Source organism: Molossus molossus, unplaced genomic scaffold (assembly GCF_014108415.1).
Source record: "Molossus molossus isolate mMolMol1 unplaced genomic scaffold, mMolMol1.p scaffold_m16_p_17, whole genome shotgun sequence".
NCBI classification, from domain to species: domain Eukaryota; kingdom Metazoa; phylum Chordata; class Mammalia; order Chiroptera; family Molossidae; genus Molossus; species Molossus molossus.
In genome coordinates, this window is record NW_023425352.1 from 20333076 (window position 1) to 20358332 (window position 25257).

Consider the following 25257-nt stretch of genomic DNA (forward strand, 5'->3'; position numbering starts at 1 on the left):
CCCAAGCTGTTTCCAAAGGCTTTACCATAGGATTGTCCTGTCTTGGATCCTGCTTCAGAGTTTCCTCAAATCTCTCAAACAAGCAGCATCTGGTCTCAGCAAAGGCCTGGCACTAGAAGCAGCCAGTCTTGGTTCACCATTTGGCTTTTCCTGGGCACCTCCAAGCCCAGCACAAGAAGCAGCCATCTGAAGATCACTTTGTAGCTTATACCAGGTGGCCCCGGATAGAACACAGGCAGTGCCCTGGCTGGTTTGGCTCAGCGGTTAGAGCGTCGGCCTACGGTCCAGAGAGACCCAGATTCAGTTCCTGCTAAGGGCACGTTCCTCAGTTGCAGTTTGTCCCCGGCCCTGGTTGGGTCGTGCAGGTGGCAGCCACTCGATGTGTCCCTTTCATGTTGATGTTTCTCTTTCTCTCTCTCTCTCTCCCTCTCTTTCCCTCCCACTCTATCTGAACAAACAAATGGAAAAATTTCCTTGGGTGAGAATAAAAAAATAAAAAGAACACAGGCAGTGGCTAACCTTGCCCCAGAGCCAGCACACCCAGTGGACAGCTTCAGACCACATTGAAGCACCACCACCCAAGCGCCTCCACAAGTAACACACTCAATGAGTGGACTCAGTGGGCACCAGAGCCCTGATGAAGTAAGTCTTGCTCTATGTGGTGGGCTCCTCACAGCTGAACATCCAAGGAAGTCAGAGACCAGTGGTCAGTGGGCACAGTCAGTCCTTGCAGCTGATCAGCCTGAGTAAATCCCTCCCATTGGCATGCCAACAGCAATCAAGACTCAATTACAGCTCTGGCTGGTTTGGCTCAGCGGTTAGAGCATCGGCCTGCGTTCCAGAGAGACCTGGGTTCTGTTCCCACTAAGGGCACATAACCTCAGTTGCAGTTTGTTTCCGGCCCTGGTTGGTCATGTGGGTGGCAGCCACTCGATGTGTCCCTTTCACATCGATGTTTCTCTCTCTCTCTCTCTCTCTCATCCTCTCTATCCCTCCCATTCTATCTGAACAAAAAATGGAAAAATGTCCTCATGTGAGGATAAAAAAAAGAAGACTCAATTACAACAGAAATGTGTACAGTCCACTCTAGGGTGCATCTCAAGGGCCTAGCTAGGGTGATAAGGGAGGCTGTGCCACTGGATCCTATAGGACATCTATAACAATAGGCCACTCTATGAAGCCTAGGAGACATAGCAACTCTACCTAATACATAGAAATAATCACGGGGAAGCAGCCAAAATGAGGAGACAAAGAAACATGTTCCAAATGAGAGAAAAGAACAAAACTCTAGGAAAAGAACTAAACAAAACGGAGATAAGCAATCAATCAGATGCAGTGTTCAAAACACTGGTTATATGGTTGCTCAAGGAACTTGGTGAGACATTCAAGGAACTTAGTGAGACCTTCGAGGAACTTAAGGAGACCTCTAAGGAACTTAGTGAGAATATCAACCACATAAAAAAGGACCAGTTAGAAATGAAGGATGCACTAACTGAAATAAAGAATAATTTACAGGGAATCAATAGTAGAATAGGTAAAGCCAAAAAGGAAACCATTGATTTGGAATATAATGAAGCAGAAAACACCCAATCACAACAGCAAAAAGAAAAAAGAATCCAAAAAAATGAGGATAGTGTGAAGCGCCTGTGGGACAACTTTAAACATGCCAACATTTGCATCATAGGGGTGCCAGAAGGAGAAAAGAGAGAGAGCAAGAAATTGAAAACCTATTTGAAAAAATAATGACAGAAAACTTCCATAACTTGGTAAAGGAAATAGACATACAAGTCCAGGAAGCACAGAGAGTCCCAAACAAGATGAATCCGAAGAGGCCCACACCAAGACACATCATCATCAAAATGCAAGAGGTGCAAGACAAAGAGAGAATCTTAAAAGCAGCAAGAGAAAAGCAATTTGTTACCTACAAAGGAGCTCCCATAAGACTGTCAGCTGATTTCTCAAAAAAAGAAACTTTGCAGGCCAGAAAGGAGTGGCAAGAGATATTCAAGGTGATAAAAAGCAATGACCTACAACCAAGATTACTCTTTACTGCAAAGCTATCATTTAGAATTGATGGACATGTCAAGAGTTTCCCAGACAAGAAAAAGCTAAAGGAGTGAAGGGTCTTCTTGAAGGAGAAGAACAAAAATATGAACAACAAAATGGCAATTAATACATATCTATCAACAATTGAATCTACAAACAAAATGAGCAGGCAGAACAGAAACAGACTCACAGATACAGAGAACTTTTTGTTGCTTGCCAGATGGGCCGGGGCTGGAGCGATAGGTGAAAAAGATCATGGAATTAAGTAGCACAAATTGGTTATTAGACTGATGAACCTCAAAGGGAAGGGGGGTGGGAGGGCAGGATGAGATAAACCAAAGAACTTCTATGCATATATGCATAACCAATGGACACTGACAACAGTGTGGGGAAGGCAGGAGGGGAGGGCAGGATTGGGGAGAAGAATGTCAATGGGGAAAAAGGGGGGGGGGACATCTGTAATACATTCAACAATAAAAATGAGTGTAAAAAGTAAAAATAAAAAATATTTTATTTCTAGTAAAAATATTTAAAGAAAGTTTTATGACATGAATCTTAAATGATATTCAGCTTTTTTCAGTAATGTTTATTTAAATGTCTAGGTAAACCACAGATCTGGTAGATGAGAGACACTGATATGATAAATAGTAAGAATTAATACATTTCTCTCTGGCTTTAAGTGCTAAATACATATGTCCATTTTCCCCAGATATATTTAAATTTTTTAAATGTGTTTTTATTGATTTTTTTAGGGAGAGAGAGATAAAAACATTGATGTAAGGGAGAAACATTGATCAGCTGCCTCCTGCATATCCCCTACTGGGGATCAAGCCCCAAACCCGGGTATGTGCCCTGACTGGGCATCCAGCTGGGATCTTTTAGCCCATGGGATGATGCTCAATCCATTGAGCCAGACCAGCCAGGCCCAAATACATTTTTAAAATCCATTCATTGAGTGCTCGCTTGAATATGAACCTAGGCCCTATAGGGCACAGAAAGGCCAAGGAGATAATCTAGTAGAAGTGGAATAAACAGAGTGCTGTGTAGGCTCAGAGGAAGAAGCAATTAATTCTGCCAGGGGTGAGGAAATATGAGTAGAGGTAAAGGGGAGCACTAGTAGCAAGGTAGTGCAGACGACAGGGGAGAGTTTCCCAAAGATTTAAAGTAGTGGAGCATGGACCGTATTAGTATTTCATCTCTAGATGAAGGGAGGAGCAAAAGCCCCTGGAGTGGGAAGAAATTTGGTGTCATAGGTAAACAGAAGTGTTTACTAGGTGATGATTATGGTGATGAAATCTGAAAGAAGACAAAGGGTGTTGAGTATCATTCCCAGGAGTCTGGACTTTGTTCTGTGGTGAAAGCAGTATCATCAGAGGTTCTCAAGATGGGACTAGCTTGATTTGACTTGTTTTTTTAGAGGATGACTCTGGCACAAATGTGAAGGCTGGAACAGAAAGGCAAAAGAATGGAATGAAAAGGATGAGTTAGGCAATTTTTCTAGTAGCCAGACATGTAATATCAATCATGCCAAGTAGCCAACATTTATTGAGGGATTTAGTGTTCTAAGCACTTGGCATGTGTTGATTTATTTAATTCTTACAACTTTTATGAGGTAGGGACTGTTATTATACTAATTTACAGATGAGGCAGTTGAGGCAGAGAGGGTAAGTACAGTTCCAAGTCATGCGTGCGGCTAGGTTGTGGTGGAGCCAGGACTCAGGAAGTCTGGCTTCAGGGCTCCTGCTCTTATCCACATGCACACACCCATGCGGCAGACATGGAAAGAAAAAGGAGGGGACAGCTATGAGGGACGGAATTGGTAAGACTTGGTTTATGTGTGAAAGGAAAAGAACAGCAATGACTAAAATTTCTAGCCTAGATCATGGAAGTTTGTGGTCATAAATTGAAGTAAAAACTCAATTTTTAAAAAAAATTATGGAGGTTGAAGAATAAGATGAGCTGAGGAGCTTTGTAGATTTGAAGTCAATAAGCTCTTCATTTGGGAATTTTTTTTTTTTATCCTCGCTCGAGAACATTTTTGTATTTATCTTCAGATAGAGCAGAAGGGAGAGGAGGACAAGAGAGAGAGAGAAACATCGATGTGAGAGAGACATATCGAGTGGTCGCCACCCACACGACCCCAATCGGGACCGGGGACAAACTGCAACTAAGGACAAACTACAACCGAGGTACTTGCCCTTAGCAGGAACCGAACCCAGGACTCTGGTCCGTGGGCCAATGCTCTAACCACTTAGCAAACTGGCCAGGACCATTTAGGGATTTTTAACACAAGTTTGGAGATGAAGATTTGTAGTTCACAGGTTAATGATAGAATTCTGATCTTGAAATCGTAGAAGCCATTGAGATGGCTTAAGAAGAGAGAGTAGAAGCAAACCCAATTGCTTAATGAGGCCAAACAGGTAACCTTAATATATAAATTAGATGACACAGAGTGCGGTAGGACCTGTGGCTGACCTCAGAGTGGATGCAAGTTCTGCCTCAACATTCCATTTTTTAACATGTCCAATCAGTCAGAGTATGGGATAGGAAAAACTATTTCCATTGAAGTTGTAAACAGAGAAAGATGAGGCAGTGAAGAAAGCTGACAACATGCCAGAGTAATAAGAAAACTGGAGTCACCCACTCTAGAAAGAGCTTGAAGGAAGAAAGCTGGATGAGGGTGTATATACTCGGGCAGAAGTGTGACTGGGCAAGGACAGGGAGGAGGCCCTCATATCTGCCAACCATGGATAACCCCTAGGAAAGTTACTTCTCTGGAATGGAGAGACAAAAGGAGGGAGGGAGTGGAGGTCAGAAAATGAAGTCAGTGAGTGACAACTCCTGTTTTAAGAAGTTTGCAGTTGAGAAAAGAGAATTGGATGGTCACTGTGGTGGGAAAACAGGGCTGAAGGAAGGTCCCGATTTGAACATAGGAGAGTCTTGAGGGCTGAATAGAAGAAACCATAAAAGACACAAGAAAATAAGAGGTAATTGATAGCACATGATCTCACAGGACATGGAAGGAATGATCTCAAATTCACAGATGAAAAGGGTTACATTTTGTTCCTACAGAAATGCTAAGAAATGAAGGGAGGATGGGAACAATCTAAGATTTAGATAAGAAAGTTGAGGTCAGGTTTGTGTTAGATGTTCTCAGTCTTCCTCCATAAGTACGAAAAGGTCATCCCCTGAACACCTGAGGGGCTGATATTGGGGGCCTGAGAAAATGGACACATCCAGAACAGCCCCCCAGGGAGAGTGATACAAAGAATACTGAAGACTGAGTGTATCCAATATTTGGAGTGGGCAAACCAGCTAGAGTGGACATTCAAGGGCCAGAGCATTTAGGTGGAGGCCTCCCTGCCTGGGAAAGTAACAGCTCATCAAAGGTGGGTTGAATCAGCCAACACAGATATCTTATCAGGAGATTCCTTTATCTGGTCATCAAAAATATCCCTGTCATAAAAATAAAAATTTCCGTCACTTATGTTGAAAGGTCACTTTAAATGTCTAGTAGATAAATTTGGATCTAAAGCTTTAATGAAGGCAATTCTATAATGTGATATCTTACTTGGGAAGGTAAAAGATTCTTTAAACATATCAATGACCACTTGTGGTATTGATTTCCATTTTCTTTCAGAGGTGGGCAAAGACATTTTACAAATATCCACAGTGTCTCTTTTGGAAACAGACATAATGGAAGTGATGGTACTTTCTCCACTTCCAGAAACTGGAAGAAGCAGGCTGGAAATATTTACTCTGCCTATAATACTACCACAAGGTAAAGAAAAACACAAGCTACCAGTTCTGCCCTGGGCCCAGACAAGTAGTTGCTATAATTTTTATTCTTTTTTTTTCCTGGTGATAGCTTTTTTTTTCTCTCTTTTAACATGTGAACAGGTAAAATACCATCTTTTGTGTATCTTACAAGGTGAAACTAATGAGGCTGCTAAACAGTGTGAAATGTGGGTTTTCTTCTAAGCCCTGTCATTCATATGAATCTGCCCATTTACCAGAGAAAAGAAACTGGATCAACTGGCACTTTAGTCAAATTGATTTGTCATTTTGTGATGTCTCTTTTTTGTATTTTAACTTTATATAGTCAAATTCATATATGTTACTGTAAAATTACTTTCACTGATAAAATTCTAAAGAAAGCTTTCTGGCTAGAGGTCTGATAAAATAGACACTTTTTCTGTTTTAAGTAACAAATATCTGGGTAGCTATTTTGCAAATATATAATTGTGGAATATAAGACAGCCAAAAACCTCAAAGTACTTTTATATTTTAATTAACCACGGTTTTGTTTATTTTGTTTTTTAATTTTTTTTTTATCTTTATTAATGTTTAGAGAGAGAGAAAGGGAGAGGGCGGGAGAGGTGGAAACATCGATGAGAGAGAACATCGATTGGCCGCCTCCTGCACGCCTCCCACTGGGGATCAGGCCCACAACCTGGGCAGGTGCCCTGACCAGGAACCAAACCAGCAACCTCTTGGTGCATGGGTCGACACTCAACCACTGGGCCACACTGGTCAGGTGAGCCAAGTTATTAATTAAGCATTTAAATTTTTAATTTAACTTTCATAATTTTTTATAACAATTAAAAAATAAAATCAGCCCTGGCTGATTTGGCTCAGCATTTAGAGCATCGGCCTGCGGTCCAGAGAGTCCCAGGTTCGGTTCCCGCTAAGGGCATGTACCTTGGTTGCAGTTTGTCCCTGGCCCTGGTTGGGTCGTGCAGGTGGCAACCACTCGATGTGTCCCTTTCATGTCGATGTTTCTCTCTCTCTTCCTCCCACTCTATCTGAAAAGAAAATGGAAAAATGTCCTCGGGTGAGGATAAAAAAAATAAAATAAAATCAATATATGGTACAAGTGATCTCTTTTCTTCCTTAAATCTTACAGTTTCTGCAACCTTTGTTGATGAAAGAGGGAGAATGAGAGATGAATTCATTCATAAGTTCCTATATGAGATAGAGCACTCTCTGTCCTCTGCTGTGTTGAATTTCCAAAGTAACAAAGTATATGGCTTCTGTAGTGAAGTGCCCTACATTTGCAGCTATCTTCTTCCTGAAAAGGTATGTCAAAACTTCAGCTCGCTATCATTTATCTTAGCAATCAAGATTAACACATTGTATTAATTAGACGTGATCCATGCTTTAACATTATAGTCCAGTTAACAAATGGCTTTATTGGCTCGGCAGTTAGAGCATCGGCCTGTGGTCCAGAGAGACCCGGGTTCGGTTCCCGCTAAGGGTACGTACCTCAGTTGCAGTTTGTCTCTGGTCCTGGTTGGGTCATGCGGGTGGCAGCCACTCAATGTGTCCCTTTCACATTGATGTTTCTCCCTCTCTCTCTTCCTCTCCCTCCCACTCTATCTGAACAAAAAATGGAAAAATGTCCTCGGGTGAGGATAAAAAAACAAACACAAACGGCTTTATTGTAATAACATAATTTCCTTGAATTAAATATATATAAGCATGGCTTATTAATCCATCAAAATATGTTGGAATAACCTCACACTTGTGCTACATATATCATACTTGTCAGATAAACATGCAGATGGCACAGTATTAGTTTAATGCTTTAAAAAAACAATCTAACCTTAGAAAACATATCCCGCAGGTACAGGGGCTACAGGCTTGCTGGTTTTCAGTAGAAATTTGCACCTAAACCCTAAGTAAAATTGCACAGAATTGTTAAACTATGTTTCTGGCATCCTTTCATCACACTCTTTTTAAACTTCTCCCATATGATATCACCTCCTGCTACATACTCTGGCCCAGATCATCAACCACCCTTCCTCCCTTCCTTCAATCAAAGCTCGTCTCTCCCTGAGTGGCCAATGTCAGCAAGGTGTGAGACAAAGAAATTAAGAAAGAAATGGCTAATGATAAGGAGGATTCAAGTAAAGATTCATGAAGGAAGTACTATTTGAGCTGAACTTTGAAGAATAGGTTAGATTAAGGCATAGAGAAATACTGTGGACCATCTTGGTGGGAGTCGGGGGAGTGGGATTGCTGAGGTAGGGAAGGAGCAGGATTGGTGGGGATGGGGAGGGGAAGAGCATTCTAGACAAAAGTCACGGCATGTGCAAAGGCTTGGAGGGGGGAGTGCATGAAACAGACAGGGGGCATATTGACTAATTTATTTTGACTTGAACGTGGGAATATATGAAAATGGTTAGTAAGCCCTGGCCAGTTTGGTTCAGTGGTTAGAGCATCGGCCTGCAGACCAATGAGTTGCGGGTTCGATTCTGGTCAAGGGTACGTACCTCAATTGCGGTTCATCCCCAACCCTGGTCCGGTCGTGTGACACAGAAGCAACCAGTCAGTGTGGCTCTATCACATCGATGTTTCTCTCTGTCTCCCTCCCTCCTGCCTCCCACTCTATCTAATGATAAATAGAAAAATATCCATGGGTGAGAAATTTTTAAAAAGTTTTAAAATTAAAAAAAAAAGAAAATGGTTAGTGAGAGAGATGGTCAGTGTAGTCTGGGATCTTTACTGGTAACTAACATATACGTAAAGACTTTTCTTAGCCAAAACGAACATTTATTTGCAAAGATAGAAAATGTGATACAAATACAGGTGCCCACTTTATCGTGTATCAGTGTATTTCCAACGACAGAATTTTCAAATTTGAATATGACTGTATAGGCACAACTGCAAACCCTAAGATGCTGCTCCCTGATCTGTTCTATAATGCAGTCATCTTCTTTGATTGGCAGGAACATAGTGGTATTTGCATTCTTAAGCCATACCAGAAAGTGCAGAGCAGACTATATGGACCTGGAGCACTCTCTCTGTCTGCGCATGGACTGTGGCTCATAACAAGAGCTAAATGTGGAACTGTGTGTATCCGAGACATTCACACTTTGGTAAACTTTTTTTCTTTAAACAATTATGGGATGTATGTCTTCATTTCATATAAGGGGCAGTAGCCCTTAGGGAAAGAATTGGAATTCTTTCATAGGTAAATTGAGTCATAACTTACTTATCACTGATGGTATTATTGACTTTAACTTTAGGTGTATTTATGTGTCAAGGTTTGGATTTTTGAGAGAGAAAACACCAACCAGGGACAGATCTGCAAAGAAAAAGCCCAGGGAAGCCTAGCTTTTTCTCACCCTGTGAGATTCTAGCAAGAGCCAGTGAGAGGGCATATACAAACTGCTTCGGAAGTGGTGAATTGCTGTGTAAACCTAGGGATTACTGTTGCTATCCTCCTGGCCTGAAGGGCCTCTGGGCTGGTTGCTACTGCCCCCCCCCCCCGACTCTTTATGTGATGCCGGAATCGAGTTGTACTGGTCATCAGTATAATTTAATGCAGTCAGTGATTTTTATCCAGGGTTCTACTCCAAATATGCAAAGTGTCACAATGACCCACATGACTCACACCTATGGGTCCAGATCAACTGGGCCCTGGTTGTGCCCATACAGCTCTCCTTACTCATATGTGCAAGAAAGCATATTTGGAACACAGTTGGGCAAAAGTGATATTATACAAGTAAAACCTTAAATCCCTCAGAGATTACTTTTTTTTTTAATCCTCACCCTAGGACATTTTTGCATTTATGTTCAGACAGAGCAGGAGGGAGAGAGGGAGGAAGAGAAAGAAAGAAGCATCAATGTGAGAGAGATACATCGAGTGGTTGCCACCCACACAACCCCAACTGGGGCTGGGAACAAACTGCATCTGAGGTACATGCCCTTAGTGGGAACCGAACCCGGGACTCTCTGGTCCGTGGGCCAATGGTCTAACCGCTGAGCCAAACTGGCCAGGGCCCTCAGAGATTACTTTTAAGTGAACAATTTGTAAACTTTGTTACACTGTCTCTTAGTCAAATGATTTGTAATGTATACAACAACTAACAGTGGCATGATATGGCAAGACATCAAAGATTTTGGGGGGGTTATTCTATCCAAAGCACCTAATATATGAGGTTATCCATGGTAGCATTGTTTGTAAAACAACCTAATGTCCATCAACAGAGGACTGGATAAATAAATAATGGTACATAAACAATACATAAGTAAAATGTGGAATATTACACAGCTGTAATAAAGAATGAGGAAATCCTTATGCAACAATATGGAAAGAACCCCAAGATATTTTTAGGGAGGAAAGCAAGGTGCAAATGTAGGTATTATTCTACAGTTTATGTTAAAATTGTATAAAATCTCATTTATATGCATAAAAAAAGTCTGAAAGGATATTGAAGATACTTCCTTTGGGAAGTGGTTGGGGAATGGTGACATGAAGATTTCACTGCGTGCACTTTTATAGTTTTTGAATTTTGGACCATTTAAATGTATTACCTATTTTTAAAGTTTTTTTTAAAACAAAGTATCAAGGTTGAGAACCAGTGTGACACAGAAATCCCAATTTTTAGTGAAGGGGCTTAGACTATTGCCCTGTGTACCAAATTAGTGATGTGTTTTGTTTGGGTTCTAATTAAACATGTTTGATTAGCATCCTCCATATGGGGCATGTTATCCTTTTTTATTCCCAGTGCCCATCACCCTCTCTCATCACACTCAGCCTCTTCACACATAAATGGAACCTGCCTGATTCTTGAAGGCGCCTGAATTTACCCCCTCTGCTTGCTCAAGGCCCCTCCCTTACCTTCATAGCCTTCAGCAATTTCATTCGCTTCTGTGTCCAATTTTCCTATTATACATTGATGATAATAATTCCTCTCCTTCTCCACTACCACAAATGGAGAATGAATCAGTATTGGTGAACGTGTTTTGAACTAGGGATTTTCAGTGCTCTGTATTACCTAGAGGCTAATGCCACCCCAACCACGAGGCTCTTAACAAACAGAAAAAGATTTATCAACAAGCAAAGTGCATGCAGTCCCCTTAGAAAAACCATGTAATTGAATTGTGTTTGTAATTTTTTCACTTTGTTCCTAAAACTATTGAGGAAACGTTTGTTCGTTGTCGGAGTCATTCTCACCAGGGGCATGGAATTCAGTCAGTGAGAATTTCAATGGATGGACAAAACGTTCTGGTAAATGGAAAAGATGATGGCACCCTTGTTTGCCTAAGATGGAGGTACGTACAGTAAACAGAAAGCAGCCTCACATGGTATGGTGTTTTATTTATTTATTTTGTTTGTTTTTTTTTAATCCTCACCAGAGGTTATTTTTTTCCCCTCAAATATTTTCAGACAGAGTGGGAGGGAGAGAGAGAGAAGGAGGAAAAGAGATGTGAGAGGAACACATCGATGGGTTGTCTCCCACACGACCCCGACCAGGGCCTAGATGAATCACAACCGCGGTACGTGCCCTTGGCCAGAAGCGAACCTGCGACTCTTTAGTCCACGGGACAGTGCTCTAACTGCTGAGCAAAACTGACCAGGGCCTGGTATGGTGTTTTAAAATAAAGATGTTGTTATTATTTAGGTACAGCAAGGCCAACATAACAGGAGACCTTTGAAAAGGTTGTTATACTCACAGATCCCAAGAGGAGGGTGTAGGCCACGCTACTGGAGGTCCACATGGGGAAGCACCAGGGTGGGTAAAGAGGCAGAGGAAGCAGGGAGACCATGGGCAAGAGCCTTTATTATGGTTTCCATGGGAAAGAGCAGACAGATTTAGGGCTGGCTAGTTAGGATAACTTCAGTGGGCTCTAAGGCATAGGGGCTGCCCTAGTTATCCGGCTCTTGGCCCTAAGATGGTTAGGGCAGGGAAACAGTGGTGAAGCCCAGTGGAGGAGATGGTCGGGTGTGGGTTCTGGGTTAGTGGGTTTGCATTAGAAATGTGGGCTACAGCATGAGTTGTTTACTGTTTCCAGGAACTGGCTAGCTCTGGGAGGGGAGTCCCTCCAGGGTCAGGATGGCCCTAGATGTCAAAGCATCAAAATACAAGAAAAGAAAAGATATGGTTAATACGTGTAAGATGATCAGTCCTCTCTTTCATAACACCTGTTGGAAGAGTACAAGAAATGAGGACAATTCTGAAGATTAGACAACTTGAAAAGCTCCTGTTTATCCCTCAAAATCCTTATATAGATATGTATGTATATACACATACAGAGTGACTTTCCTAATTAGACTTTGCTCAGACAATATTAATTTATTTGGACTTTGATTAGACTAAAATTAGTATTCTAAATAAATAAATACTACTAAAATAAACAGATGGTGACCAGGGGACAGAAAGCATGAAGGTGACAGCCTGGACTTGAAGTGTTGCCTTGTTTGATCTTGCAGTGGATAGAACTAGTCAATGTGTAGTTCATTTCCACAAAAATAATATCTTACAGTGCCTCATGTGATCAAAACAATAATAAAACATGGCCTCAGTGACATTTGAAAATGTTAAATACTTTGGAGATTTTATATCATAACAATTTTGGTAGCCACTTAGTTCAAAGACTCATTTGAAGACTGTATGTACCATTATGTCCATTTTATACATGGACTCTTAATTAACTTGTATTTTATATATAAGTCCTAACACATCCTTTATAGTCAGTGAGCAAATAGCATCTCAGGTAACAGCAAATGAGTGCTGGAGCCCTATTTATGGAAGTAAAGACATTTCCACCTATCACAGTTAATCATGTGGACTTTTGACTCAAAACAAAGTTGAATTTGAAACCTCAGTCCAGGACTTATTAGCTTGTAACCTCAAACACATCACAACCCTTCCAAACTATCTAGAACGATGTTATTTAAGGTGGGGTCTGCAGCACCTGTGAGCTTGTTAGAAATGCATATTCTTGGGCCCCACCCAGACTTCCTGAATCAGAATCTCTGTGGGTGAGGTCCAAGAATTTGTTTTAATAAACCCTCCAGGTGATGCTGACGTTTCCAAAGTTTTGAGATGTTCTGGTGCACTGAGTGTACCCTCAGTAGAATGGGACTGCGAGGATTGAATGTGATGGTGTGATTATGTGTGTGCAGCAGCGCAGCACCTGTACATTCTAAGGCTTAACCAGAGTGGTGGCTCTTCTGTGCTGTGGCCAAAGCAGGTACAGAGGAATTGTAGGGTAAGACTATGGGGACAGCATGAGAAAAGATCACCCAACTAGGCCCAGGGGCTGGTCGTGTCCGGGAGCCCATGCACAGACTCTAAGAAGTGGAGTCCTAATGTCTACAGAGCACTTCAGAGAATTGTCCACATAGCGCTTTGTGTAGAAATGGTTTTGTATCTGGAAATAATACTGCTAAGTATGATTTTTTAAAATTGTGATTTTATAGCCTGTGTGTTTTCTTTTTTATTAATATAGGCGATTTGGAGGAAACTTAGCCAGTGAAATTCTTGAATATTTCCAGCAACTTTTAACTTCTCTGGGCAACACCATACAGGAGGAGAATAATTATTTACGTATAAGACAAAGCAATTCCACGACTTTGGAATCAGGATCTGAACACGCAGTTGAGTTCTGATATAGTTTTTTTTCCTCCTTCTGTCTACGTGAGAAATGTCCAAACCCATAAAGAATTTTTATGACAATTTATTTGAGCCAAATTAACAATTGCCAGGACGCAAGATCTCAAAATACTCCACAGTTTGACAGTTTCCTTTATGTATCAAAAATTAGGGAGGGAACTAAGGAAGGTTACATGAAAGTGATTAAAAGCAAGGCAAGCATTTGATTATAGGATAGTTAACAAAACTAGATCCCCTGTTGAGGGTGGTTACGCTTATTGCAAAGGCGTGTTAACCTACATGCACAAAAACAATGGATAGGGCTTGCTAAAGCAAAGATAAGCCTGTTCCTAAAAAAGTTATATGCTGGAGTGTGGTAACTATCCCACCATGACCCACCCATTTAGGAATTTAGGATCATATCACTCTGTGAGGTTACTTTTCGTAGAATCCCTTTTGCATTCCCACTCCCTTTCTTTCTCTTTCAATCAGCTATCAGTTTGCAGTTACAGTTTTCGTTAAGCAGAAATTCAGTAATTTCCCTTTTTATCCAGGTACACCATGATTCTCAAAAAGAGCATGAGCTCCATCTAAGAGTGAATATTCAGCCTTTCTCAAAGCAATGGCAAATATTATACCATAGATCTTATTTAAACCATAGTACAAGATCCAGGCCTGCCTGAAAAAAGAGAATCTTACTACCAATTCTTGTGCTTGGTCAAAATGGGCTCATGTCTATACTTTTATGTCACATACATTATATAGGACGTATCTAGCCAGAGAGCAACATTCATTCCTTCAAGTCATTTAACAAATATTTATTGAGCACCTACAAAATGCTAGGCTGTGGGAAGTATAGGCATGAACAAGATAGAAAAAGTTTCTGCTTTCATGAAGCTTACATTCTAATTGCGGGTTGGGAGTGAGCAGAGAAAAAGCTAAATAAGCAAATAAATAAGAAAAGTAAATAGTAACATCTATTTAGTGAATAAAAATGGCTTGGTGTGATAGCATTTGTCTGGAATAGCCTCCCTAAGGAGAGGACATTTAAGCTGAGACTTAAATTTAAAGAGGGTGCCAACATGCAACATGGGGCAAAGTACTCAGGGCGGATGGGAGAAAGTGTTTGACATGTCTGAGGACCTTAAAGAGGCCTGTGCAACTAAAGGCAGCAAGAGAGAGAGAGGTAGGAGATGAGGTCCTCAGGGTGGAAAAGGGCCATGTAACAAAGGGCTTTGTGAACCAGGTAGAGTTTAGATTTAATTTTATGTATAATAAGAACCCATAAAATCTTCTGAGGAGAGGAGTTACAAGATCTTACTCACATTTTTGAAATAATGACTTTCCACTATGTGGAGAATGTTTCCCATAAGGGACAAGAGAGGAAGCAGGGAGATTAGTTAGGAGGCTGTGTCAGAGATCCAGGGATGGATGTGGAGGAGTGTTGTGGAGAGGAAATGGTACATTTCAGGTAAATTTCCAAGGTAGAGTTAACAGAATTTACTGGTGGATTAGAGGGAGAGGGACTTCTAGATTTTTTACTTGAACAACTATGCAGGAAATTATACTACTTGTGAACATGGGGAAGACTATGAGGCAGGGTACCTCTGTGGGAGAAAGAAGGTTACCCATGCCAACCTTGAGAAACAGAGGGGACTAGGAGAGAGCATCTTCTAGATATCCAGGAGAACAACTTAGGGAGATAAAGGCGGCTGAGAAGGGGCAGCCAGTGAGGTTACAGGAGAGTGTGATATCCCAAACTTTTTCAAGACATTTTGTTGCAGAGAGAGAACAGAAGGGGGGTGGTAGCTGAAGAGGGGGTGTGGTAGTCAATGGACAGTGGCTTTCCTAGGACAGGAGATACCAGCACACGATTGGGGAAGATTCAGTAGAAGAGAGAAATGGATGACGCTGAAGGGCAATGGAATTTTTTTTTTTTTTAAGTGTAAAAGCCTGAAGAAGGGGGAAAAGATTGAGATCCTAAGTACAAATGGTGGAGCAGGCCGTGATAGGCAGGAGCATTTGGTCTACAGTAACAGGAAGAAGGCAGAGAGTGTTTTGGTGAACATGAAACCTATCTGATCCTTTCTGCTTTCTAGGTGAAAAGTGTAGCTGATATAAGGACAGAGTGGTAGGAATTAAATTAATAAAACACTTTGTCTTGGACAGGCAAAATGTTTGTTATTATTTTTTAAATATGTTTTTATTGATTTTTAGAGAGAGAGGAAGGCAGAGAGAGAGATAATCAATTGGTTGCTTCCTGCATACCCCTTACAGGGGATAGAGCCCACAACCCAGGCATGTATTCTGACTGGGAATTGAACCAGTGACCTCTTGGTGCATGGGACGATGCTCAACCAACTGAGCCAAACTGGCCAGATTTTGTTTGTTTGTTTGTTTGTTTTAATGCAACAAGTGCAAAGAGATTCAAAACAATTATTTGAAGTAGTGTGGGAGGAGGAGAACTTGATGAATTTTAAATTTACGACATGTCTGTCTTTTTCTAAGATAAGTGAGACTATGAGTTTAAACATTGACTCATCACAAGAGGAATTAGTCCAAGCTGATAATATGAAGCAAATACCCTGGATACAACAAAAAAGCCAAGAGGTATTTATAAAATATGGGAGAGGTTTGAAATAATGCTTTGTAGGTGTGCCAAATAGATTAGTTTCCTATGAAAACCTGCTGCAAAGTTAGAAAATAGAACAAGGTCCTACTTAGCAGAGCATTCCATCATACAAGTGTAACTTTCCTGAAAGAAAACGCACACCCTAAACACAGCCCAATCTTTTAGATTAAATTATATCTTCTTTAAGAATTGTACATAAGCTAATATGAAATCCAACAAAGCTGTCTAAGTAAGCCAAAGCAAAGAATGAAGTGTGATACGTCATGTCGGAGAGTTTTAGGGAAGCTTCAGAGTTGATATAAGAAAGAGGTGGGAGAAACAGGAAAAGGGACATCCTGGCTTCAGATATGCAGGAAGGTGACAAAGGTAGTAGTAGTAGCTTGTGTCTGGATTTAGCCTGCTTATCTAGTCTCAAGTTCCCAATAAAACAGGAGGCTGGTTTTCCTTTGTCAACTATTTTCTATTTAATTTTTTATTACTTAATTATTTTCCTTCTGTTGGCCATATAATTGACTGAAACTACTATGTTGCTTCAGTCAACATAATAGCAATTTATTTAAGCAAGGTATGGAAGTGGTGTTATTTCATATACACTTTATATTAGTCTTTAAAAAATTTTGTTTCTAGAGAAGTACTATCTATTATGTATCTGTCTGTGTACCTATGTCTATATGTGTATGTATGGCTATTGATACGTATGTATATATCATATACTTCACTATTATTTTTCTTGCCTGTTTAAGTGATATGCTTGTCCTATTTAGGCCATCAAAAAGGAGATTAAACTGTTTTCCAACAAAAGGAGAGAGCTAAAAAGAGGAATCAAAGCACTTGCTAAAATGGTAATGTTGTGATTTCATATGTGAATAATTTGACTCTCAGTCTAAAATTACTTTTTGAGCTCTATTTTGTTCAATACAGCATGAGAAGATATGCCCATTTTCTTTTCTGTCTATGTAATCTCAGTTTCCTGGGGTACTTCAATAGGGTAGAAATTTTACCATACTACACTATATATAAATAGTGCTTTTCTTCTCTATGTCTTTTCCAAATACTGTATCCTATTCTTTAATAATTATTTTAATCAAAGTTATATGTTTATAATTTTACAAATTAAATAATGAGTTTATTTAAAGCAGCACCTGCCCTACTTCTTTTTTTTTTTTTATGGTTTTTATTTATTTATTTTAATTTTATTTTTGTTACAGATGTTTCTCCTTTTTCACCCCATTGGCACCCTCCTCCCCATACCCCCCACCCCGTCCCTGGCTTTGTTGTCCATGTCCATTGGTCATGCATACATGCATATAAGTTCTGTGGTTTATCTCTTTCCACCCCCACCACCCCTTCTTCTGAGGGTTGTCAGTCTGTACCCTACTTTCATGTTTCTGGGTCTACTGTATTCCTCAGACTGTTATGTTCATCATATTCTGTATATAAGTGAGATCATGTGGTATTTGTCTTTTTCTGCTTGGCTTGTTTCGCTTAGGATAATACTTTCCAGGTCCCTCCATGTCGTCTCAAAGGATAAGAGATCTTTCTTTCTTACAGCTGCATAGTACTCCATTGTGTATATGTACCACTGCTTTTTTATCCATTTGTCTACTGATGGACACTTGGGCTGTTTCCAGATCTTAGCTATTGTAAATAGTGCTGCTATGAACATGGGGGTACATATATTCTTTCTGATTGGTGTTTCAGGCTTCTTAGGGTATATTCCTAGAAGCGGGATGACTGGGTCAAATGGAAGTTCAATTTTTAATTTTTTGAGGTAACACCATAGTGTTTTCCATAGTGGCTGCACCAGTCTGCATTCCCACCAGCATTGCACTAGAGTCCCCTTTTCTCCACAGCCTCGCCAACACTTGTTGTTTGATGATTTGTTGATGGCGGCCATTCTGACAGGTGGGAAGTGATACCTCGTTGTTGTTTTAATTTGCATCTCTCTGATGCTTAGTGATGTTGAGCATTTCTTCATATGCCTCTTGGCCATTTGTATGTCCTGTTTGGAGAGGTGTCTATTCAGCTCCTCTGCCCATTTTTTAATTTTTATTATTATTATTTATTTATTTATTTATTTATTTATTTATTTATTTATTTATTTATGGCGTACCATTTAAACGTAATACAATGTGAATGGTGCCTGTCCCTAGAGTTGTATAATAATTTGGCTCTTGAGAAAAGGGTACATGGGAGCTACATTTTTTGAGACTTGGTTTTTCTTAAAATGTCTTTATCCCACTCTCAAACTCATGTGACAGTTTGCCTAAGTGTACAGTGATTTCCCCTAGGAATTTTGAGGGCTTGCTGCATTGTTTTCTAGCTTTCAGTGTTTGTTTTAGAAAATCTAATACCTTTCTGATTCCCAGTTCTTTGTCATTAACCAGATTTTTCTCTCTGGAAATTTATATATGGATCCTTTCTTATTCCCTGCTGTTTGGAAATTTCACAATTAATGCATCTTGAGTTGTTTGATAGATATTGGTTTACTGGTACAGATCTAGATGCTCTCCACCCTTCTCCACCCAATTCTGAGCCCCGAGAGGCTGGCTTTTGTGGGTGCCTCTGGTTTCTGTTTCAGTTTAGCCACTGAGTGGTATCAACAGGAGATCAGAGAGCAGGAGAAGACTAGGGTCAGGGTTTTATTCCTCCAGGGAGCTCTCTGTTGTGTTTTGAACTGGCTGTGACTGCCAGCCCTCTCTGACTGCTACCAATTTCTTCAGGTTTCAGTAACTACTCTCCCCAGCCTTACCCTTCAGACCTGGAAGTGGTGTCAGCTTCCTGTGGTTGCTAGCCTGAGATGCTTCATCATGCCTTGCTTGTTTCCCTTACCCTGCTAAATCTTTCTTTTTTAAAATCTCTCTCCCCAATTACCCCATTTAAATGTGCCAGCTGTTTCATACCAGGACCTAAGTTTGTACGTTTGATGTGTTATTATTGTTTTTTTCTTTCATATGCTGGGCATTGGTGAGCACTTTCAATAAGAAACCTTTGTTCTTCAGTTCTTTGTGTTCTTAAATTGTTCTTTGATAATTTCCTCCCCTTTGTTTTATTCTTCTGATTATTAATGAGGATGAACATTTTTTATAACTCTAAAGACTATTTGTATTTCCTCTTCTGTGAATTCCCTGTTTATATCCTTTGCCCATTTTTTCTATTGAGCTGTTGGTCTTTTTATTTTTGATTGTAGGAGTTCTTTATTTTTATTATTAGCATGTTTATTTATCATAATTAGGGTTAGCTAAGCTGTGATACTAATAAAACTCCAAAAAGCATAATAGCATAGAGATAAGAAGTTTATTTCTTTCTCAAAAAACAGTCCTGGGTAGGTGTTCAAATCACAGCTGCTCTGTTCCATGCAGTCATTCAGTGACTTAGGCTGGTGGAGACTCTGCCAGTTTCCCCACGTGGCTTCTAAGGTTGTCTTGCTTGATCTCATCTTAGGTAAATGGAAGAGAAAAGAGCATGGAGATGTACGTGGGAAAAATCCAGAGGTGGCCCTTAAAATTTGATGGAACCACATGAAATTGCTGTTTTCTTTTTTTCAGCCTAATATACTACAAATATTTTCTTTCTTTCAACATTTATAATGTGCCTTTTTAAATGCAGAATTTAAAAGTTATGGCCCAAGTGTATTGGATCATCTTATTTATAGCTTTTATTTTTGTGTCTGATTTTAAAAGGGCTTCCAAAGTCTTGCACATTTTCTTCTAATACCTTTTATTTCACCTGTAATTTATTTTCATGAATAGTATGAGGTGTGGATCTAACTTATTTTTTCAAATAAATAGTCCATTTTGTCAGTGCTTTTTATTGAATATACCTTCATTTCTCCACTGATTTGCAACTCCTTCTATTAATCCCTGGAGTCCCCGGTACACGAGATTGTTTCTGGATTCTCCATTCTGAAATTAAGTATTGATCTTTTCCTAAGCTAATTTCAAACTATTCTGATTGTTATAACTTTATAAAATACTTCTATATATCTTGAAAGTGATGCTTCCTTGCTTTCCTTTTACCAAAAAAATGTTGGCTTTTTTATGCCCACCTTTATTACACTTGAATTTTAGTCAACTTGTCAGGTTCCATGGAAAACTCTGAATTGATTTTGATTGAAAATATATTGCTTATAGTATAACTTTGGAAAGAATTTATTTGCTATGTAAACTTATATATATATAAGTTTATATATATATAAAAATATACATTTTTATTACAATTCTTATATATAATATACATTATGTAAATATATAAGTACATATCTATTCAATTTTTAAAAACTATTCTTTAATGAAGTTTTATAGTCTAAAAGTGACCATAATTTTCTTTTAAGGTTATTTTAGGCATCTTATAGTTTGTTTTGCTTTTTGTGAATGGACTATTTTTCTATTACATTTTCTAACGGGTTACTTCTGGTATATATGAATGTTACAGATGTTATATCTGATCATCTTGCTGAATTCTCTTTTCAGTTCTATTTTTTCAATTGCTTCTCTTGGATCATCTAGGTAAACTATCATATCTTCTGAAAATCATGTGTCTCTTCCTTATCAATCTTTATACTTCTTTTTTTTCCTTATCATATGGCAAAATATAATAGTGGTCCTGACAGTGGACATGCTTGTCTTCTTCCTAACCTTAACAGGAATGTTACTAACTCATAAGGGTGATGCTTGCTGTAGCTTCTGTCCCTTGTTACCTAAGGGTTTTTATTGTGAATTGTATTATGAAATTGATCAAATGCTTTGTATTTCTTAGATAAACATTGGTCATTTTAAGTAGTATACCAGATTCCATTTGCTAATATTTATTCAGGATTTTTGTTATTTCTATTTATAAGTAATATTGGTCTAATTTTCTTGTACTTCCTTTGTCTAATTATAGTATCAGGGTTATACTAGTCTTATCAAGTGATTTGAGTAGTTTTCTACATCCCCCCCCCCCCCCCCCATTCTCTAGAACAGTATGCATAAAACAGGAATTCTCCTTTTCTTTACTATTTGGTTAGAAAAACAAACAATCACTACCCCCTCACACACATATAAAACCATCTGGGCCTGATGTCTGTTGCGGAAGTTGATTCCTTCCTACTGTTTCAAGTTCTTCTGTGGTCATTAGTCTTATTAGGTTTTCTTTTTTTTTTTTTACCAAGTATAGATTTGATAAATTATATTTTCTAAGAAAATTATCCTTCTCATCTAGATTTTTAAATATATAATATAAAATTATATAATATTCTAATGTTCAAGTCTCTTAATTTTTCAGTTATAGTTCTCTATTCCTAATGTTGTGTATATATGCCTTTTATATTTTCTCTTGATCACACTTTCCAACAGCATTTCTATTTTATTACTATAGTATGGTTTTTATTGATTTAACTCTATTATTGTAAGAACATAATATATAATTTTATACCTATACCTTTAATTAACTTAGGATTTTATCAATTTAAAATTTTATTCATTTTTTTTCTACATTGTTCTGGCTTATTTGTCCTCATTTTGTTGCTGTTTTGAATTGAAAACTTGGTTTATTTTCTATTGTTTTCTATAATGAATGTAATGCCATAAATATTCCTCTGGGTACCACTTTGACTACATTGCATTGATTTGATTATGCAATTTTCTCATATCTTTTTTATAAAAGATAAAAATTCTTAAAACACATAGCCGCAATACCATTAGCACACCTAAATATCAATAATTCCTTAATATTATTCAGTGAAGTGATGAATTTACACATTTTGTTGTTGTTTATAGATGAATGAGCTTTTAAAGATTAAGTTTTAAACTGTTAATAATCACAATAAGCACATAACCTGATTCTGTACTCAGTAGTAACATTTAAATTAATAGAACATCTTTTTTTTTTTTTATTGATTGCTATGTACGAGTTGGAATACTGTGTCTTTAAAGATTATTTCTTCACTTGTCACCATCCTCTCTTATTTTAAAATTCAGGTTCTGAATATGATGAAAGAAAATGAAACAATAGATAATATTGCAAAATTAGACCAAGAGGAATTTGGCCTGGACCTGGAGGAACTAGAAAGGCTTCAAAATCAAAGTGAGGAAGAACTGGCAAAGGTATGGAAAAATCTGATTTAAGCATCATAATGAAGGAAGTAAAGAGAAAATCGGAAGGGAAACTTTTCCAGAATTATGCAATTAAAACAAAAACTTTTCCAGCACAATGTGAGTAAAGCAAACCTAGTGTGTATGAGTGGAATGAGTCAGAGAATTACTGAATTTGGGGGTTCGGGGGGAAAAGAACATCCAGGCCAGACAGATATCTGATGTCTGTCTCCCCTCCATTACATTCATACCAGACATCTTCCACCATGTCTTTGAACATTTTTAGAAATCCCCTCAGCCACCTCATGTCAACTTTGGACACTCTGAAATAATCCCTTAATTAAAGTTGAAATCTTTCCCCCTATACTCACTGATTCTTCTATTCTTTTAACGCCATCTACTGTATGGACAGATATTCTGAAAATGGTTAGAGAAGATTAGCACTTACCATGTGTATCTTCTCTTATCTCAGCTAACTATCCCAGCTCCTGTGACCATCATATAATGTAGTTTGAATAGCTTCATCATCATCACACAGTTTTTCTCTGATTTCATTATATTTGAGTCTGACACCCACAAAAGAATTCCAGTTATCTTCTGTCCAGTTTAGAGAAAAGCATAAACTGAAACCTCTACATTACTAGATACTGTACTTCTATTAATTCAGCCTTTGCATCTTTCTGTTGCAATCACGTTACATTTATTTTAAGTGAAAGCCTTCATTTTGTTTTATACAGAATGTTCTTAAGCTACCTCTTTCCCAGCATGCACGGTACATTTGATTTTTCAAGTGTGAATATATAAACACATTTTTTTCCCCTCTGAATAAGAGAATGAAATATATCTGGATGCAAGGACATTTAAGTGAATTATAATTGGTTAAACAACTACACAAAACGAGACTATTTGATATCTCTAGGAGAGAGGTTTCCAATGATATGCATCGGGACTCAGTCCTGTTAAACATGTTTATTAATGACTGGGGTAACTATGTAGAAATGAGGCAGATCTGTCAAACTGGGGACATGAGGCTGAGAATAAGAGAAAATATATTGGATAACCGAATCAGGATCAAAAGGACCTCAACAGGCTTACTCAAAGAGATAAAATTTACCTAAATGATCATTCATCTAGCCATCAATTCATTCTGCAACATTTTTTGAATACCTGTTACATGCCCAGGACTATTATAGTGAATAAAACAGATAGGCCCCGACTACATAGGGCTAATCCAGCAGAGAAAACAGACCATAAATAAACAAATCTCTCTATATTGTGTGATTAAAACAAACTGGATGCTGTGATAGATGTCGGGGATCTACTTGTGTAGTCAAAGAAGATCACTTTAAAGGGGTGACTTTTCAGTTGGGAACTAAAAGAGAGGGAGCTGGCTATGCAAAGTTCTGGAGAAGAGAACGCCAGGCAATGGGAGCAGCAAGAGCAAAGACCTTGAGGCAGAAGTGGCTTGGGTATTCCAGGAGGAGAAAGGCCAGGAAGGCTATAGCACAGTGGACAGGAGAGAGCCTCACTGAATGATGTAAGAAAGGTAGGTGGAGGCCAGCTCTCAAGTCAAAGATTCTGGCTTTTTAAATTAAAAGTGCAATAGAAAGCTATTAGAAACTATCCCATTTTTATTATAACAAATAAGCACCAATTTAGGGGCATTTTGAATGTTACTTGGTTGTTGCAACAATCCAAAAGGTGGGTTTTTGTTTTCCCCATTTGCACAAGTTGAGGCTTCAGAGCTAGAGACACTTGGCTAAAAACCCACAACTTGGATCTGAGTCAGGAAGCGCCAGTCTGCCCACCAGGCTTCAGGCTCTTCCTCCTTGGCCTGGCTTCACTCAGGTCTAAAACGCCCCTTCCTGTTCTGGCACCAGGTTCTTCCAGCCCATTCATCTGGACCACTCTGCAATGAGTCTGGGTTAGGTGCCTAGTCCCATCCTTACTCTAGCGTTGCTTCTATCTCCAAACTCATGTCGGACTACCTAGCCCCATGAACCTGCTCCTCTGGCCTGCTGACCTACTGACCAATGATGAACCCACCCTGCTAACCTCACCCCCACCCCATGCCTCTGCCGAATGTCCTCCCCACCCCCACCTTTGCCACTTATCAAATTCCTGCACATCTCTGGAAAAGCTTCCTGATCCTCTGAGGCAGGCTTTGGTGCAGAGAAAGATTCTTCACATGCTCATTTCCCTCATGTTGTTTATTTTTTGCGGAGCTCCGGGCTTTTGAAAAGATATCAGCCCCAGATTGGATGTGAGAACAGAACCAAACAATTCAGCACAGAACTGTGTTAGCAGATGGCACCATAAACCCAGCTAGCTTTGGGCACATTTGAGAACCGAACACTAGTCCATAGGAAAAGTTAGTGGCACCTACCAGTCAAGGATTCCAGTCCTAAAGGGACCAGGCTACTAGCCAGCCTCAGCCAGGATCTCAACATTAGGGAAAAGACCAAAACCCAGTAGATAACCTGGACTCCGTATTAGGGACTGAGTCTGAAGGGGTTGATCCAATAGCCTCAGCAGTGGAGAGGGGAGGGCTGGGAATCAGACAGGTTCTGACAATTGATAGGCCAAAACAGCTGTTTATTTAAAACTTATTGTTTAAATGAATTTAAAACTGTATTGGTTATTATCAATGGATAAAGATTATTTTAAAAAGAAATAAAATACAAATTAAGCAAAGTATTTGTTCAAACACAAATAAATGAATAAGTGAATAAATAAGATATTTTCTAATCTGGTTGGGGGGAGTATTATTCTTAGCTAATTTGCTAAAAATTCTGCCAAAGTGAAATGCAGAAACAGTTCTGAAGAGGACCCTAAGGACTAAAGACTGTTGGGTCTCATTTTCATACCAGCTCTTTTGGCAAACTGTATTAAAATAAAAATACTTAATCACTTAAATATTAAGTAATAAGATTACTTAAAGCTGATAAAACTAATTGAGGTATCACATATGTTTCAAAATGGGAAAAAGTATATAATGTGCTCCCCAAGAGCAGTAGAGGTAAATAATAGAAGAATTAAGTGCAGTAAAAACACAGCCCTGGCCTGTGCGGCTCAATTGGTTGGGTATCGTCCCGTCTGATTACCGGTCAGGGCACAG

General features: G+C 39.1%; 1 protein-coding gene across 1 annotated transcript in view; it reads left to right on the plus strand.

Moving 5' to 3' along the window:
• CFAP43 (cilia and flagella associated protein 43) overlaps positions 1-25257 on the plus strand; it is a 97174-nt gene that overhangs the window by 36485 nt on the left and 35432 nt on the right. Inside the window, exons 13-20 of the mRNA XM_036265516.1 lie at positions 5687-5827; positions 6953-7125; positions 8778-8927; positions 10979-11109; positions 13291-13438; positions 15951-16043; positions 16830-16907; positions 22026-22151. Coding sequence (XP_036121409.1) covers positions 5687-5827; positions 6953-7125; positions 8778-8927; positions 10979-11109; positions 13291-13438; positions 15951-16043; positions 16830-16907; positions 22026-22151 — 1040 coding nt within the window. The remainder of the gene's footprint in view (positions 1-5686; positions 5828-6952; positions 7126-8777; positions 8928-10978; positions 11110-13290; positions 13439-15950; positions 16044-16829; positions 16908-22025; positions 22152-25257) is intronic.